The sequence below is a fragment of the Anolis sagrei genome, chromosome 1, assembly GCF_037176765.1.
Source record: "Anolis sagrei isolate rAnoSag1 chromosome 1, rAnoSag1.mat, whole genome shotgun sequence".
NCBI classification, from domain to species: domain Eukaryota; kingdom Metazoa; phylum Chordata; class Lepidosauria; order Squamata; family Dactyloidae; genus Anolis; species Anolis sagrei.
Window position 1 is genome coordinate 126,779,798 of NC_090021.1, and position 18,956 is coordinate 126,798,753.

Here is an 18,956-nt window from a genome sequence, read left to right on the forward strand (position 1 = left end):
CTATTTTCTATCAACTGTAGGAAGTTGGTCACTTTTTAGTTGTTAATGCTGATTATAATGATATTAATTTAATATTAGTTGTAAGTTACCTTGAATGATGATGGTGGCGGTGGTAATGAAGCCCATAAACTTGGAAGTAATGTTACTTTCAAGTTGCCTTATCATCATTCAAAACTGCCTTGGAATGATGGTGGTGGTGGTGAAGCCCTGCAAACGGATGCCTATATCTTGTGCATGGATTGACACAAGGGTTACACAATCCATACTAGAGTTTTTCTAGGTCACCTTTATTGGTGCCATTTCAAATTACTTGACCTTAGTTTATGAAATGTGGCTTTTCTTATTTCTAGGCACTTAAAATGAGTCATTATGATCAAATACCAATTTCATGCCAAAAGTAACTATTCATCTAAACCTGAAATCAAATTCAGAACATTAATTTTGTTCTGTAACAAGTGTCTGTTATTCTCACCAAAAGCAATAGCACTTGCAACAAACTAGAACAAATGTTTTCTATGAGAAGTCATAGAGAAATCAAGGAGGACAAATGCATGTTTGCTCAGAAGGGAATTACAATGCATTTAATCAGGAGTACTTGAAGAAGATTTTTTGACTTGGTCATGTATCAGTTTTACTACAGCTCCTAAATTTCCATCTTATTTTCTAATGTACTTTCATAAAATATCTTTTTTCCATACTCAGAAAAAAAGTTCATCTTGGTAAATTGTGACTCATCTCAGGAAAATACAAACAAGTGCCAAATTACAAAAGTTCAAAAATGATTTATTTTTCCTCTATGGGTCATTATCCAGATATTTATATCATTACTAAGAAGATAAGTCCAAAGCTAGGATAAAAATCTATCATGAAGACCTGCATTTCAGCTTTTAAAATATATCAAAAATCGAATATCTTACTCTCAACTAATAGCAAAAGTCTATCTTATCACACATGTGTGTTTGTGCCCTCCAGTTGCCTGTTTCAATTTCATAGACAGGAATGCTCACAGGTGGTTTTGCCCACCCTTTACTCTGCAGTGGCTCTCAACCTGTGGGTCCACAGATGTTTTGGCCTTCAACTCCCAGAAATGCAAACAGCTGGTAAACTGGCTGAGATTTCTAGGAGTTGTAGGCCAAAACACCTGGGGACTCACAGGTTGAGAACCACTGGCCTACATGATCTGATATTCTCCGCCAATTTTCAATCCAAGCACTCACCAGGGCTGACCATGATTAGGTTCCAAAATGAGACAAGATCTTGTGCCATCAGGGTATCACTGTTTCAAGATATAACCCTAGAGTATGGAGTCTTTATCAAAAATATATTTCTCTGGTTTGTGAAGGGAAATAAGAGACTGTACAAAGGCAGAAAGTATTTATTGGCTAAGCCGGTTGAACTAGGAATGTTTATCTCTCAGTTGTTATGAGGATACAAATAGAGAAGAAGACCATGTATGAGACCTACAACTTCATGGAGAAAGGGCACAATATAAACATAACAAGCAGACCTATTGATACATTTATAGGTAAAAGGTAAAGGTTGTCCCCTGGCATTAAGTCCAGTTGTGTCCGACTCTGGGGATTGGTGTTCATCTCCATTTCTAAGCCGAAGAGCCAGTGTTGTCCGTAGACACCTCCAAGGTCATGTGGCCAGCATGACTGCATGGAGCGCCGTTACCTTCCTGCCGGAGCGGTACCTATTGATCTACTCACAATTGCATGTTTTCGAACTGCTAGGTTGATAGACACTGGGGCTGACAGAGGAAGCTCACGCCACTCCCCAAATTCAAACCTGTGACCTTTCAGTCAACAAGCTCAGTGGTTTAACCCACTGTGCTACCGGGGGCTCCTTTATATATTTACATTCATTCATTCATTCATTTACAATGGGCCCTTGGTATCCACTGGGGTCTGGTTCCAGAACTCCCCATGGACATCAAAATCAATAGATGCTCAAGCCCCACTATATACAATAGTTTAACAAAATGTTGTCTCATATATAATATGGCAAATGAGGATTTGCTTTTGGGGTTTGGGGATGGGGAAAGATATTTTCAAGCTGTGGGTGGTTGAATCTATGGATACAAATGAATGATTGCATCTATTTAAATTCATGAGAATGTATAAAAATGGGCTTCTGCTGCTCAGTACCAAAATTCACACAGGTTTTCTTTGTAAGACAAAGAATATTATATTTTTACAAAAAGCTTGCTATCACAATGAAGAGGACAACAGTACAAAATAAGACTAGTTGGAAGACATCTGATTTTGTTCCACTGGAAAAAAATAAAATTCCTTCCTGGCCAAGAACGCCAGTTCATACAGAGACCAGACAATTGTGATTGCCAGAGGGGAAAACTGCATAAAATAGACTGGCTGTCCCACTGGTTCCCTGCAGTTTTACCATGCTTAAATGATCTGGAGTCAACTTCAGATTCGGATATTCTTTTCTCTCCTTGATAACTGTTATGGCCAGAGCCACAGTTTTACACTACATTTGCAGATGGATAGATTATAGTTAACCCAATACAAACCCCCTCCTTCTATCCCAGATCTGTAAATCAATTTCAAACCTTTCTTTCATGCTCAAGTTAAGAACATTTCGTAGTATTAACTATGATTAATAGAAGAACACATAATAATAACATTCAACCACACAACTGAAGAAGGAAGGGAAAGCTTACACCACAAAAAGGAGCAGATAGAAATGAGGAAGCCCACAATTCACAGTTTATTAAGATATGGCAAACCTAATGTTTGTCTTGAGCCAACAAAATAAAAATACAAGAAATAAACAAATGTTCTGTTAATAGGTCTTGCTTATATGACCATCAACCTAACTTTATAGTAACATTTATTTATTTTATTCATTTATTTACTCTATTTATACCCTGCCTTTCTCTACCCTGAATGGGACTCAAGGCGGCTTACATAGAGGCAGTTACTCAATGCCTTTAAAAACATACAATTCCAAAAAAATAGAATTAAATTAGATTAAAATTAAAAACATATTAAACGTTTAAAAACATTACATTACATATTAAAATCACGCCATCCATAGACATAGTCCAAGTCATCCCATAGTCATTCCATACATCCCAGATCTGTTAATTGCACTCAACTACTCTCCAAAGGCCTGATCCCACAGTCAAGTTTTAACCTTTCTTCTGAAGGCTAGGAGGAAGGGGGCTGATCTAATGTCACTGGGGCAGGCGTTCCACAGCCAAGGGGCCACCACTAAAAGGGCCCTGTCTCTTGGTCCCACCAGTCACGCCTGTGAAGGAGCAGGGCCTCCCCAAACAATCTTAATCTCTGAGATAGTTCATAGGGGGAGATATGTTCAGACAACATGCATGACAAACAAATGTTCATAGAGAAAGAATACATTGTGTTTGGAGATAATTTTTTTAAAATGTTCAGTCTTCCTACTTCGTTATTAAAATGTGTTAACTTACAAAACAAGAATACTGGAGCATGGAGCACAATAACCATATATCAGGGGATTTGTGGCCTGGGAAAACAAACAAAAAGTCTAGAAGTGTCCAGAAGTTTACTTCTGACTCTGGAGAACTTTTAAAAAAGTGGAACCTATGCAGAAAGCAAACTGGAGTGAACAAAAGAAATTGTAGGTTTGAGAGTTATAAAAACAGCAGGGGGGGGGGTACATACATGTTCTATGCAAACACACTGAGTTACAAGTTAAACACATGAAAGGGCTTTTGTGTAATCAGCAACCCCCATCTACAGATATTGGAAAAGTTACTTTAAGGATCATAATTTCAAGTATCAAATGGACACATTGGTTAGGGGATTCAGAGAGCTGTATCCAAAAGAGTTACTTTTCCAACATCTGCCCAATTAGACAACTGTACAGGAGTCATGTGCGCAAACTATGCAGTGTGTTGTTGTGCTATTCAAGTGACACCCCCCTCCCGAAAAAAAGTTTGAAAACATTTTTAAAACAACAATCCCTGGTTCCGCTCACTGTGATTTATCTTTGAACATCACTCCAAGATTTCTTATTCAAATTCTTGGACTCTCCCACAATTCAATCTTTAGTACGTGGAAGTGTATTTTTGGTACTATCTTCATACTAGCTCTGTGTCAGCATCCAAAGGGAACCACCACAGTAATTTCAACCATCTGTCATGCCTCAGAACATGGCCAAAATGTAGCTAAGCAACCAAAATAAGAAATCTGGACATTTTATAGAGTGTGACATGGAGCTCTCAAAGTAATTGGCAATCCTCCTAAGACTTATACAGTTTCCTACAAGCATTTATCTAAGACTTTCCATACAAAGCATATACAGAAAACAAACATACTACCACCACAACCATAACGTAAGAGTCTTACCAGAAACAAAGTATGAAATGCATAAAAGTCACAGGCAGGGTACATTCTGGACCAGAATATCTAACCTTAAGTGTCACAAACTTGTTGTTTGACATGAAGTTACTTTTTGAAAAATGGAATTTGGAAACATTCTAAAGGTTCTGCTGAATTAAAATAGAATTCTCTAAATATTTTATAGTCAAAGTTAAAAGGAATACAATGGACTCAGGAAAGCTCTGACCTTCCTGAAAGTTTTTACTGTTCCATTTCAGCTCTTTTAGTTTCCCATAACTAATTACTTGGCCAGCTAACTCACTATATTTGAAAGAGCCTCTTTATCTCACGTCTTTATTCACTACAATGATAACCTTTTACTCCATCTATAGTTTTATTGGAATTATTGAAAGTTAAATGTAACCTTTTACCTCGCAAAAAAACTTGGCACTATACAATTACACACTGTTTTATGCTAAGAAGCAAATGATAAGACCAGTTAGCTGGTGAATGGCCTTTTTTCTGTATTAGGCTGGATCTACAATGCTACATAATGCAATTTGAGCTTCATTGTATAGTCAGTGTAGACCCATACAATGTGGTTTGTTCAAATTGCCATTCTCGGCCAATGTTCTCAATCCTGCTATATGCCTGCAAAACATGGACAGTCTACAGATGTCACACTCAACTTCTGTAATTACTCCATCAGTGTTTCTTCCGAAAAATCCTGCAAATCTCTTGGGAAGACAGGCGGACAAATGTCCATGTGCTGGAAGAAGCAAAGACCACCAGCACTGATGCAATGATCATCCGCAATCAACTTTGCTGGACTGGCCACTTTGTCCGGATTCCCAATCACTATCTCCCAAAGCAGTTACTATACACCCAACTCAAAAATGGAAAACAAAGTGTTGGTGGACAGGAAAAGAAATTTAAAGATGGGCTTAAAGCCAATCTTAAAAACTATGGCATAGACACCAAAAATCAGGAAGCATTCCAACTGGAGCTCAGCTGTTACCAGCAGTGCTGTGGAATTTGAAGAGGCACAAATAAAGGGCAAAAGGGATAAACATGCCAAGAGGAAAGTACCTCAAGCCAACCCTGACCGGGACCATCTTCCACTAGGAAACTGATGCCATCACAGTGAAAGAACAGGCAGGTTAATAATAATCATCATCATCATCGTCATCTTCATCATCATCATCATCTTTATTTATACCCTGCCACCATCTCCCCGATGGGGACTCGGGGCAGTTTACATGAGGCCAAGCCCAAACAACAAATCACAACAGAATAAAACTGAAAATGCAAACAATAAACAATAGGTCTCTACAGTCATCTAAGAACCCGCCACCAAGACCCTACACTTGGAAGGCAATCGTACTTGGTCATGAGTGATTGCCGATGAGATGATTTGGCAATGTAGGTCCAGCTCCAGATTCAGATCAGATTTGCACATAAAGGGCTCAATTTAAAAAAAAAAACTTTGTCCTCTGAAGCAATTTTAATTTCAGCTTTGCAGTAATGATGACTAAGTTTTCAGTACTCACAGGCTTACCATCTGGACCAGGTTCTCCAGGGTAGCCATGATTCCCAGGTTGTCCAGGATCGCCCTAAGGAGAAGACAAAGATGTTAGTACAAAACACAACAAACAGAGATCAACAACTTACATGTTGCATTACTTTACTCAGCATCTTATTGCATGGCTGCTGTTCCAAATTCCATCCTGGAATCTTGGCTGATGCTCATGATCATCAGGATGGGAGGAAAATGATGTGGAAAAGCAATATTTTTTTCCTTCTTTCCTTCCTTCCCGATATCATCTCAAACTGTCTTTAAAATTGGCTAAAAGCACAGTTTTAAGGTTGCTTTATTGCTACAATGTGTGTGCAGGAGTGCATGTAACCACTGGAAAGAGGTTTATGCAGGATGCCAACAGGGTGGCCCCTTTTCCTTCCCTCCTTCCTTATATATTCTCATATACTTTATCTAAAGACATTCACTTTTAATTCAGTTAGCCCTCTAATTCTGAGACAAACCTGGGCACCTTTGGCTTCTGAGTTTTGTGAAACTCAGAATCGACTGGTTTTCACAGAAAGCACATTGATGTGGATTCAACAAAATTGTTTCTCTCCCTTTTAGAAGAAGGAATTGAAGTTTTCCAGTACTGAATCTCAGCCATACTCTTGGGTGTGGAGAGGGAGTAACAATTCCTAGCCTGTTGTTTTGTCAAGGAAAGTCACACTTCTGCATACACTCTGAAAGAGTTTTTTTTTAAAAATGTGGAGGGGAGCCTTGATTCTCTCAAATGTTTCCCTGAAACACAGAATTTGTGGGTCAAGGAGCCCACTGGAGATAAACAAACTCTCTCGATATTCTCAGATGTGGGAGAGGGTGCTATCCTTTCGGCCTGAGAGTCAACTGCAAACCCAATCAGTTTCTCAAAGTGGAATTAATGAGAGAAGGTGCATCTTGTCCTTTTCCTGAAGCATCAAAGCATTTAGAGCTAGTCCTGCTCTTCAGGAAATTACACTTTCACAGTCCTAAACCCTTGGAGGCAAGCCCAGAGGCATTTTATGTAAGAGCTGGTCCTTACAATCCAATCCTTAATCTCTCACTAAGGCACATTCTCACTGACTGCTATTACTGTTTCCATCAGATATTGTCTTATGCATGATATTTAAGAAGTTAACAGACTTTTATAACATGCATAACAAACTAAATAAAAACACTTTGAACAAATGTCTGCTGTTAGGATATGCTAACTGACTGGATGTCTTGCCAACCTAAAGACAAGCTAAAGTTGACTGATTTTAATTTTGCAGGATGGTCTAACTATTATGACAAATGAAATAAAATAGCCTGTGGAAATGTATTGATTTATTGTATTCAAATTGCTCTATTTTAAATCAAACATAGTAATAATCACCTCATTTATTCAGAAGCCATATTTTTGTATGCCAATTTGTTTCAGGGGTGGGCTTCTAAGTTGGGACTGGGGGCTTCAGAAAAGGAGTTGGTGACCTACCTTTCTTCTTCCTTTCCTATAATGTAGTTGGCGATGGATGAAATTAATAGCAGAAACAGCACAACGAAGTGGGTGGTGTATAGAAGCAGCAAGACAACAAAAACTCCAACTAACCAAATCCCAATAGTGATCTCTCCGATTTCTCCTTAGTTCCATTTCCAAGAACTAAGGGCCTTCTACACAGCCTTATAACCCAGAATATCAAGACAGGGAATCCCACAGTATCTGCTTTGAACTGGAATATATGGCAGTGTCGACTCAGATAACCCAGTCCAAAGCAGATATTGTGGGATTTTCTGCCTTGTATTCTGGGAGCCCTTTGAGCCCTTCCACACAACCCTATATCCCAGGATATCAAGACAGAAAATCCCACATTATCTGAATGTGGACTCAGATATAACCCAGGATCTTCCACACAGCCTTGTATCCCAGAATATCAAGGCAGGAAATCCCACATTATCTGAGTGTGGGCTCGGATAACCCAGTCCAAAGCAGATATTGTGGGATTTTCCGCCTTGATATTCTGGGATATAGGGCTGTGTGGAAGTACCCTATGCTATATGGTTGTGTGGAAGAACCCAAAGCTACTAGACACCATATTTGCCATTTAAACGATAGATCAATAAAACTCCTTGGCTACCCTAGTCATTGATTTTTGGCGCCGATCCCAAAGTAACTTGCTATTACACCAGCTAATCATAATGGCAGAATACAACCTGCTGCTTAATACCTAATGCCAAACCCTTTTCAAAATTACTGCATAAAAGGTTGAATGAACTGGGGGCCCTTCCACACAGCCCTATATCCCAGACGATCAAGGCAGAAAATCCCACATTATCTGAGTGTGGACTCAGATAACCCAGTCCAAAGTAGATACTGCAGGATTTTCTGCCTTGATATTCTGGGATATAGGGCTGTGTGAAAGTGTCCTGGGAGTCTATATACACGTTATTTACTTTCAGGAGGAAAAAGTGTTCCAATTAGCTTCCCCACTTTGAGTGTAGCCCTTCTTTCTTTGGTTTGAAACATCCTTTGTAGTAGACAGAGCTCAACTCAATCAAAAGGTTTGGACATGATAAATGAACTCAACACTCACTTTGGGGCCTGCTGGTCCTTGTTTCCCTGGAGGACAGATACAAGGAGGTGGTGTAGATCCGACATCACTAGGTCCATTCATACACTATCAAAAACAAACATTATTTTCTTATATATATATATATATATATATATATATATATATATATACACACACATACACACACAGAAATAACATTACATTTATTAACCACCTACTTTTTACCATGAAAACCCCACAACATTCAAAAAGCAGGCATGACTGTGATTTCAGAAGCCCAACATATCAATGAAATAAGAAGCTGCCTCCATTTTCAAGTTGAATATATATGTCCTCAATCAGTAGTTACAATGATAATGAAATATTTATGATAATCATGGTAAATAAAAAATAAACAACTAAGGTTCCTATGAGACTACATACCTAGAAGAGACTACATGATTCCATTTTGAGTCGTTTTCCATGGTTAAAATCAGCTGCTTGGGGTTAGAGGCAGATGATTCTATTGTGCCCGTAAATGAAATTGTATCCCACAAAGGAAGTTGAGGAAATTGTGCCACTTGCTGCCCAGATTTGCAAGCCCCAGAGCCCTACCAAAACCACCACCCACATAAAAAGACAAATCCATATTTTCTCTGCTCAAAAAATGAGACTTGGAGGAAAAGTGGAACATAAATCCCTGCCCACCTACCCCCCCCCCCAAAAAAAAAATCCCAGAAAAAAGCAAGCTTTTTCTTTCAAAGGAGCCTAGACTCAATACTTGGCATCTCCAGATAATAATAAAAAGATCAAGTAGCAGGATGATTGGAAAGACATCTGTAAAAGCTCCTGGGAGTTGCTTCTGCTCAGATTAGGGCAGGAATGGAAAACGTGTGGGTTCTCCAGATGTTGCTGGATTGCATCTCCCACTATCTCTCAATCACTCGCCAGAGCTAATAGAAGTTGTCGTTCAAGATTTCCAAAAAGCCATAAATTCTCAGCTTTGGCTCAGAGTAGATAATATTGGGCTAGAAGTACAATAGTCCGACATGGTGGAAGGCAGTTTCCTATATTCTTAAGAAACAAAAATTAACCATCTCCAGAGAAAGCAAGCCAAGAATGGTGAATCATGCAGAAGGACGGAGGACAGGCTCTTCTGAAGATGGGTCATTCTTAATCTTACATGCTCCCAAAGAAAACGTTTAGAGCCTTAGAGTAAAGTCATAATTATTTTTTACAAAATCAGCAATATTTGTGTATTCAGAACTACGAGTATTATATTGCTTATATTAACTTCAGCCCTGAACAGAACATGTGCCTATGGGAAGTCATCAGCTGTTAATTCTACTATCAAATAATAAAGTAACAAGTCTCCCATTTTTGACACACAAGAAATGTTTCTACAAAAAGTTTTCTCTGGAGAGAGATGTTTCTTCAAAGGGAAACAGGGGAGAAATTTCCATTGAACTGTGCTTATGCTTTCCACTCAATTAATATTCATACAACTTCGCTTCATTGCCACTACCCTTATAAAAACATTTTAATTCTAAGTGGAGTGGATTAACATACCAAGCTCATTGCAAAAGTAAGCAACAGAAAAAGTTTCCAGAATTAGTCACTTTAAAAAAAAAAAGGATTTGAAAGTACAGAGCCAGAAAAAATGCCTTAATACTAAAAAAAAAAAAAAAAAGTCAGCCAAAATACACTACCCAAGCATTCTCATCTGACAGTATAATGGGGAATTCACTATAAATATTAAAATACTACCTTAATGCCAGTATGAACAGGAATGATTTTGGCCTACCTCTCCATTCTGGAATGAAAAGAAGAAACATTTTTTATAAATACTTCCAAATACTTTCAAATCATAAACAGATATGAATGTCTATATACACACCTACACACAATTCTATCCAACACCCAGAACATCTGTGGCCAAGCAACACATAAATGTAGTCAAGATGGCTGAGGAGTCCTTTACGTATACCAGAAACGGCAATGCTGATTCAAAGCAGAGTGCTAGAGATCAGTGACAACAGAGTCTGCACAGCCAGCTGCAGAACTGGCTTTGGGTCTCACAATGTCCACACTGCATGGTCCTGAGCTGGTCTGGTGGCTGGATGGCATCTGTACTGTCCAGCAGTGCTGAAACCAGTTTAGGACCACCAGAATCGTCATCCTTACCTAAAGTTAGGTAAGTTACTTAAGAACAAACAGGCTAGAAAAGGCTGCAGCAGTTTGGTTTTGCCTGAGTGTACTGGGAAGAGCAATATTTCCTACCTCTGCTTCCATCTTCTAGCTGCTGCAGAGGCCCCATCTACACTGCCATATAAAATCCAGATTATCTGCTTTGAACTGGATTATATCACAGTATAGACTCATATAATTCAGTTCAAAGCAGATAATCAGAATTCAGAAACTAGTTAATATGGCAGTGTAGATTCGGTCTTAATTTGCAACAGCTGAGTTAAGAGGGGAATGTGGAAGGAGGAAGGACATGAGGAGAGAGAAACTGGGTCATTTGAAAAGCAACTGAAAAATTATTGCAACAATAGATTAATCAGGATTGCCCTTTCCATGTTAATACAGTTGGGAGGTATAGCACAGATATACTCTATCATTTTTTTAAAAGGAAACCTATCAAGGGTAGCTATTTTAGTCATACAGAAAAATACACCCAATTCCAAAATCCACAAAACAGCAATATCTTCATTGGCAATCAAAATGCAGAAAATCCATCATGCAAGTTTGCAAAGCTCCACTGGCTTTTCCATCAGGTAAAGATATTTAGAGTCATACAGGAGAAGAAAAGAGATAATATGTATCAGGGCCCTTCCGCACAACCATGTAATCCTTTGATGCAATGACACAAGCCAATTTTGCAGTTTTGAACTCTGCTGAACAAGAGTAAATTTACATTTTCTTTTTGTGTGTTGCTACTGTGTTTTTGATGGACAACATGAATGACAGTACATTTGCAGAAAAATCAATTCTGGGAATTCTTCAGAAAGACAATAACCCTTTTCTAAACAAAATCCTAGGCAAGTCATTTATCTTAATTCAATTATAGAAAAATATTATTTGAAAAGATAGTAAGCCTTTTATAAGACACCCCCTTCTTTCCATAGTTTATTTAATGATATTTCAAAATCCTTACAAAGTTTCCCTAACATACTTACAAAGCCAGGTATTTCACAGGCTGTTTCTCGGTTGTTTTGTTCAGGGTCACAGTAGATTCTTAGCTTTTGAACATCAAACTGTAAGACAGATATGATAATTCTTATAAGACCCTTATTTCTGGAAATATGCTCATCTTCTGGGCATCTACTTATAGTGAAGCTTCTTTTTGCTCTCTTCCCCATTATAATAATCTCACTTGAAAAAAAAAAAATCCTTGAAGCTTACAGATCAAGCCTGAAATTCAGCGCTGTATTCATTCTCTACCTCTACTTCAATTCCACTTCCTATACAAGCAGCATGAGAAATAACATAAGAACCATTGTAACTGTTGGCTATTTTCCCAGTTTAATGGGAAAGAATATATCTAGGTACCTTCTTCTATGCAACATGTGGCTATTCACTTTCCAAACAATTATTGCTAGGACACACTAGGCTAAGGTGATCCAAAGCATTCAAAACAGTCATTCGAGCTTTCATGCACAACATTGCTCTCTCAAATCCTCATCACACTAGAGAAGGAATCCACTCTAAATCCGGTTTCTGCCTCCTGCAGAATTCTGGGGTTTGTAGTTTAAGGAGGCACTTTTAACAGCCTCACTAAACTACAAAGCCCAGAATTCTGCAGAAGGCAGAAACCGGATTTAAAGTGGATTCATTCTCTAGTGCAGTGGTTCTCAACCTGGGGTCCCCAGATGTTTTTGGACTTCAACTCCCAGTAATCCTAAACTGGCACATGTACCTTTTGATGTCTTACATCAGTGGCTCTCAACCTGTGGGTCCCCAGATGTTTTGCCTTCAACTACCAGAAATCCTAACAGCTGGTAAACTGGCTGGTATTTATGGGAGTTGTAGGCCAAAACACCTGGGGACCCACAGGTTGAGAACCACTGCTCTAGTGTGATGAAGTGGTCAGGTACTTTAAATAAGGTGTAGCAAAGACTGAATGTAGCCCATTGCTTATGGAAAGTCTATTCCCTTCTCCTGAGCTATACTGTAAGACAGTGGTTCTCAAGCTGTGAGTCCCCAGGTGTTTTGGCCTACAGCTCCCATAAATACCAGCCAGTTTACCAGCTGTTAGGATTTCTGGGAGTTGAAGGCAAAACATCTGGGGACCCACAGGTTGAGAGCCACTGCTGTAAGACATCAAAAGGTACATGTGCTGCTTTAATCATGATCTGACTTGGTTGATTGCAGTATGAATGCTATACTTCCATTGCCCCCTGCACTAGTAGCTTTTCAATTTCAAACAGTATATTGTGAAATTGTACATTGTAAAGGGGCTAAGGGATCAGGGTCTCTTATTGCACCTGTGTGAAGGAATATGCGAGGGTGTTACAGGTGATGAGAGAGAAAGGTGTGTGTATATGGTAGGTTTGAAACTATTTGAAACAGACAACTCATTACTGAGAGGCACATGTGCATAGTTGGTTTCTGAGGCACAGACTTATAAAACAAATGGTTGCTTAAGAAGGAGTAACTTTTCTTTGACGTGAGTTACTCTCCTCACACTATTCTATAACAAGTAACAGTGTGTTTCTTAGACCAAACGCCCTGGCTGCCTGCGAGAGTAACTAGGATCCTTCTAGACTACTCTGCACTGTAGGGAAATAAACCCACTTGTATTCTCTCCTAATACAAGTCAACAAGCCTTCCCTTTGACTGTCCAAGCCAAAGTACACTGAAGCACTTGTCCTCTATTATTCCCTATCAGTCTAATTCTGAACTCACTCAGCAACTCTCTTCTCCCTGCCTGAAATCCTAATCCTCCCTCTTCTCTTTCTCTGACAGAAAGTACAGCCTTTTTACACACTCCTTCAACTCCTCCCCTAGGGGTCTGAGCCAATCAGGAGTTAGCTGACTCTTCCCCTTGCTTCTCTGCCTTACCAAAATGTCAGCTATCTTGAGCTGCCCTCCCAACATGGAGGCCTGCTCACTGACTCCCAGGCTGCGGCCTATGAAGCAAAGGTATGAGTTCATTACATACATCAATGCCAGTACATTGGACAGGAATGGCTGAGTCGATGGACATAATGTATATTAAAGTTGTGCAGGGATTCTACGCCTCCAGAGATCCAAAGTGAATGTGTGATCATGTTTATCTTCACTAATTTAGCTTAACTGTATGGTAATGTATGTGGGAAACATAAAAACAAAATTTAAACCCAGAAACAACATCTGTAATCATTTGGAACATCTTGCACAATATAATTCATTTCTCCATTGCCGAGGAATCACTTGTACAGTACACATTATGCTTATTTCTGTATGGCAGAATGCAAATGTAGGCTGAAAGTGCTGAGTGTTCCTCAAAAAAGAATGATATAAACACAAAAAGCAATACTTAACACATGTGTTTCAGCAGCTTTTAAAATTGCATCTACTCTTTTGGGCACGGTGCCAGTAGAACATAAGAAAGAGAAGAAGACCAAAGTTCACACGCTGTGTTCTACACACAGCCACAACAGCCAGTGATGGAAATTTAGAACAGCTGCTTTCCAACACTGATATTCCCCAAAATCATTCCAATCTGCAAAACCTTTGCAGAATATTATTTCAATTCTATAAGGAAAAACTGGCTCAAATCAGGCATTATGCCAACCATGTACAGTAACCACCACTAAGAAACCACATTATGGTTTAAGCTTCCAAACTTAGAAAAGAGTATGTTGTTGTTGAAGTCTTTCTGTATATATCCTCCTTTGCTCATTATTGGACCCAAAGAACTGTACTTTTCCAGTACACCTCAAATTAAATAGAAGGCCATAATTCAAAAAAATAGCAGTTTGCAAATCGGACAAAGGGCCCTTCCCCAAAATATATCAAGGCAGATAATCCACAATATCTGCTTTCAACCCGATTTTATGAGTCCACACTGCCATATAATCCAGTTCAATGTGGATTTTATACAACTGTGTGGAAGTGGCCTTAGAATATGGTTTATTAATCCTGGCTTGGAAGTTCCTCATAAACCATGCTGTCTCGGATGAATCAAGTCCAAGTGTAAAAATGACCCAGGGCTTGGCCTGATGCCTGAATCTACTGTTTAGATTGATGAAGCTGTGTTTTTACGTGCTCAGATAACTACTCCATCTAGTCTACCACTGTCTTGTGGCAGCAACTCTCCAATGTTTTGGTTCAAGTTTATGAACTTTTCCATCACCTGATTCTTTTTTTAACTAGAAGCTTTAAGCGAGTGAACTTGAGACTTTCTGCAAGGAAAGCATTTCATTATATTCTAAGCCAGTCTGAGGGACCTTCCACACAGCCATATGACCCAGAATATCAAGGCAGAATAACCCACAATATCTGCTTTGAACTGGGTTATCTGAGTCCACATTGCCATATATTCCTGTTCAAAGCAGAAAATGTGGGATGTTATTCAACTGTGTGGAAGGGGCCTTAGAATATATTCTCTCACCTCTGTGAAGCACCTTTTTTGGTGGGGAGGAGTTTGGAGTGGGTTGGCATATTGTCAATAATCTATTATGTGAGTTGTGCAAATGTTGGATGATGAAAATGATGACAAAGATGATGATATCATATGATGGATAACAACCAATTTATTGGGAATGACTTTCACTAAAGTTAGCGACACTTTTCCCCAAGGAAATCATGCTCCAGATCAGGCATAAGTCTCATGCTGACTTTTACAAGGAAAGTATTTTGAACATTAGCATACCTGTACAGTCTCCTCCTTCCCCGAATATTTTCCTATTTGAGTCACTCCACTAATATAGATCCCTAAAACAGGATGCAATGGCTTCACCTCTATTTCTTGGTCATCTATGTACAACGTTACATCTGCTTCTGTTACTAAGAGACGGATTTGATGCCAACCTTCATCAAACAACATCTGGGAGATAAATGAAAACACACTGTAAATACACGCTCAATATTCATATTGATAAATTGAATGAAATTAAGGTAACTGGTTTCAAATTTATATACTTACAGCCATCAATCTAAATTAACACTACAGCTATTATCTATTAAGTGAAGGCAAAGGCTTCCCCTGACATTAAGTCTAGTCATGTCTGACTCTGAGTGGTGGTGCTCATCTCCATTTCTAAGTTGAAGAGCCGACATTGTCTGTAGACACCTCCTAGGTCATGTGGCCAGCATAACTGCATAGAACGCCATTACCTTCCCACAGTAGTGGTACCTGTTGATCTACTCACACTTGCATGTTTTTGAACTGCTAGGTTGGCTGAAGCTGGGTCTAACAGTGTGAGATCACCCTGCTCCCCAGATTCAAACTGCCAACCTTTCAGTGAGCAAATTCAGCAGCTCAGTGGTTTAACCCGCTGTGCCACTGGTTAGTTTAGTTGTTATTATAACAACTAAAATAAATGATTCAGTTATTACATCAAGCTATTACCTGAGAAAAATCCAAAACACTGGAAAAGAGGAATTTTATTATTATTATTGATTACAGATCAACTATAAACATTCCCAGTTTGATCTCTGCAGTTTCTGGCTGCCTTACAATTTATTTATTTATTTTATTTCCAATACTTATACCCCGCCCTTCTCCCCCTGAAGGAGAGGAGAAGGCTGGCTTCACAACAGGCAGCAATTTGATGCCAGCATACAATTCAGAATAACCATTACAATTAAAATCAAGTATTAAAACCTAAATGATTAAAACAGCACTCAAAATCATGCAAGTTCAAAATAGTAGTCCAGAGTGAGTCCTTTAGTCAATCACTTTAAATTATTCTCATTATTGCACTGCTACAATTATTTCTTAAATGCTTGGTCCCATAGCCATGCCTTAAGTTTTTTTCCTGAATTACAGGATGGATGGGGCCATTCTGATTTTATTGGGGAGGGAGTTGCACAGATGAGGGGCCACCACTGAGAAGGCCATCTCTCATCCCCACCAACTGCACTTGCAAGGGTGGTGGGGCTGAGAGCAGCCCCCTCCCCCCACGAACTTAACCTCCGAGGTGGATCATAGAGGAAGATATTTTCAGACAAATAAGCTGGCCTGGAAACATTTAGGGCTTTTTTGGCTAAAGCCAGCACTTTGAATTGTGCTCAGTAGTAGACTGGCAGCCAGTGGAGCTGACGCAACAGGGGGTAGTATGCTCCCAGTATGCCGCTCCAGTGAGCGATCTGGCCACCACCCGTTGGACTATCTGAAGCTTCTGAACAGTCTTCAAGGGCAACCCCATGTAAAACATCTTGCAGTAATCTATCTGAGATGTAACAAGAGCATGGACCACCATGACCAAATCAGATATCCCAAAATAACCATATGATCATATGATCCTTATATCAAAGAGTGAAGTACAATTGTGCCTCCACATTTGTCACTTCAGCATTCACTGATTTGATTATTCACAATTGCTGACTCCTCTGCTAGTACCTTAAGGCTTTTTCTATGTTTTAAATGTAATTCTGTGGTCAACGTCTACTAGATGTTATCACTAAAAGACTGCGATTACCTCAAAAAATGTTCTCTTGGGTTTTAAAAAAGAACACTTATGTTTTCAATTTATATTTGTAGTAGTTTTCACACAGTCTTATACTAAGAATTCAGGCATACAAGCAATCTGAAAAAAGTCATTCTCATCAATCTCAGAAGTCAATGGCAAACCTCCTCTGAAGAAATCTTGCTATCCATATAATACAGTTGTTGCAAGTTGAAGCTGATTTGAAGGCACACAACAAAATAAATAGAAATAAATACATTTTCATTACCTTTACACGGGGTGCAGTAAAAGTAACAACCTGAGTGTCATTTACTAAGCTTGTTGTAGTAAATGATAATGCTTTGTCTTCTCCGTGTATAGTAACAGCTATCTGTGGCCTTCCATCTAGGCTCAGAATCCTCCACAAATCCCATGTTTTTCTGACTTTAAATCTCTGAGTAGATACAAACACATATGATGGAGGGAGTCCTTCTGGAAAGACATTCCTGGAAAGCAAGCAGTTGAATAAATGACAAAGTTCTCCAAGAATTCCAGAACAATGACTCAAAACATAGTAAGGAACACAAGTCATATTACTAAGCAATAAAGATCTTTAAAAGGAAGTACCTTGTCAATTCTGATAGATCAATGCGTGAAGTTACTTCATAAGCTTTTGCATTAGTAAATGGGATCTGAATTCTCTTTTTCACCTTTTTCTTCACACCTAACCCTAGGAGGATATCAAATCCTTTTTCATCCCGAGATGCCACAGGAATTCTGGTTGGGCAAACTGATTCTGTAGTTCATCAAAGAAATGTTATAAACATAATTAACTGATGCAGCATAATATACAGTTTGGAAACATATGGAGTAATATTACATTCCCAGGTTAATCACCCCTCTCCTTGATCACAAAGGTGTTTTTGCTGATGTCAAACATGGTGAGAGGAAGGGAATATGGTAAGGGTGACCTTCCCGCAAGGCCAAACCCATTTAATCCCAACTAGATGGTCTGGACTTCACCATACTACAACTGTGGGATAGAGGAAAGCAGTGTAACCATCTCCAGTGCCATTCATGCATAGATGTGCTCTAAGGGCCCTTCCACACAGCCATATAACCTAGAATATCAAGGCAGAAAATCCCCCAGTATCTTCTTTGAATTGGATTATTGGAGTCCACACAATATTCCAGTTCAAAGCAGAAAATGTGGGATTTTTTTTTCAGCTGTGTGGAAGGGGCCTCAGTTACATCATTAGTACAGATTATAAACTTCATGTAACAAGCTTACCTTTTCCTGGTCTGAAGGATATACTGCATAGCTGTGAAGGGGTTTAACAACTTAGTGTAGTTACCATATAATGCCAGGTCATGCCTTAGTAGGAAAAGGACAAGCTGCTTTGACATTTGGGCTCATGCACTTTGCAATATCCTCGCCTTGTTCTAGTAATGGTTCTCAACCTGTGTTTTGGCCTACAACTCCCAGAAATCCCAGCCATTTTACCACCTGCTAGGATTTCTGGGAGTTGAAGGCCAAAACATCTGGGGACTCACAGGTTGTGAACAACTGCTATAGACTAAGGTTTCCCTCAGGGTTCAAGGTTGAAAACCACTGTACTAGAAGATGTAAAGCTTCTGCTTTCAGTTTTGAATAAGATGCAGTTTTCTGATATGGCTGATCTCAAGAAACTATGGTTTATTTTAATTGTGTTGTATTAATTAGGAATTATAGCTTGTTGAAAACTGGAAATTGAAAGTTTCTATCTCTGCTTCTTTCACATGAAAGAGGAGCAAAGAAAGGAAAACAGCTTAAGACATGGAATGGTGCATTCCTGCAGCATTCTAGAGATGGGCAACCATGGTTCTCCAAATTTTGTTGCATTGCAATTACAACCAGCTCTATCCAATATCCAACAGTAGGGGATTATAGAGGTGTCATAGTTAGTTG

The 18,956-nt window shown here is 39.1% G+C and overlaps 1 protein-coding gene across 1 annotated transcript in view; it reads right to left on the reverse strand.

Moving 5' to 3' along the window:
- The window catches only part of COL21A1 (collagen type XXI alpha 1 chain), a 111,852-nt gene that overhangs the window by 60,573 nt on the left and 32,323 nt on the right, over positions 1-18,956 (reverse strand). Inside the window, exons 4-10 of the mRNA XM_060788089.2 lie at positions 17,636-17,804; positions 17,298-17,514; positions 15,271-15,444; positions 11,591-11,668; positions 10,216-10,224; positions 8,454-8,537; positions 5,879-5,941 (exon numbers count right to left, since the gene is read on the reverse strand). Of these exons, the coding sequence (XP_060644072.2) occupies positions 5,879-5,941; positions 8,454-8,537; positions 10,216-10,224; positions 11,591-11,668; positions 15,271-15,444; positions 17,298-17,514; positions 17,636-17,804 (794 nt within the window). The remainder of the gene's footprint in view (positions 1-5,878; positions 5,942-8,453; positions 8,538-10,215; positions 10,225-11,590; positions 11,669-15,270; positions 15,445-17,297; positions 17,515-17,635; positions 17,805-18,956) is intronic.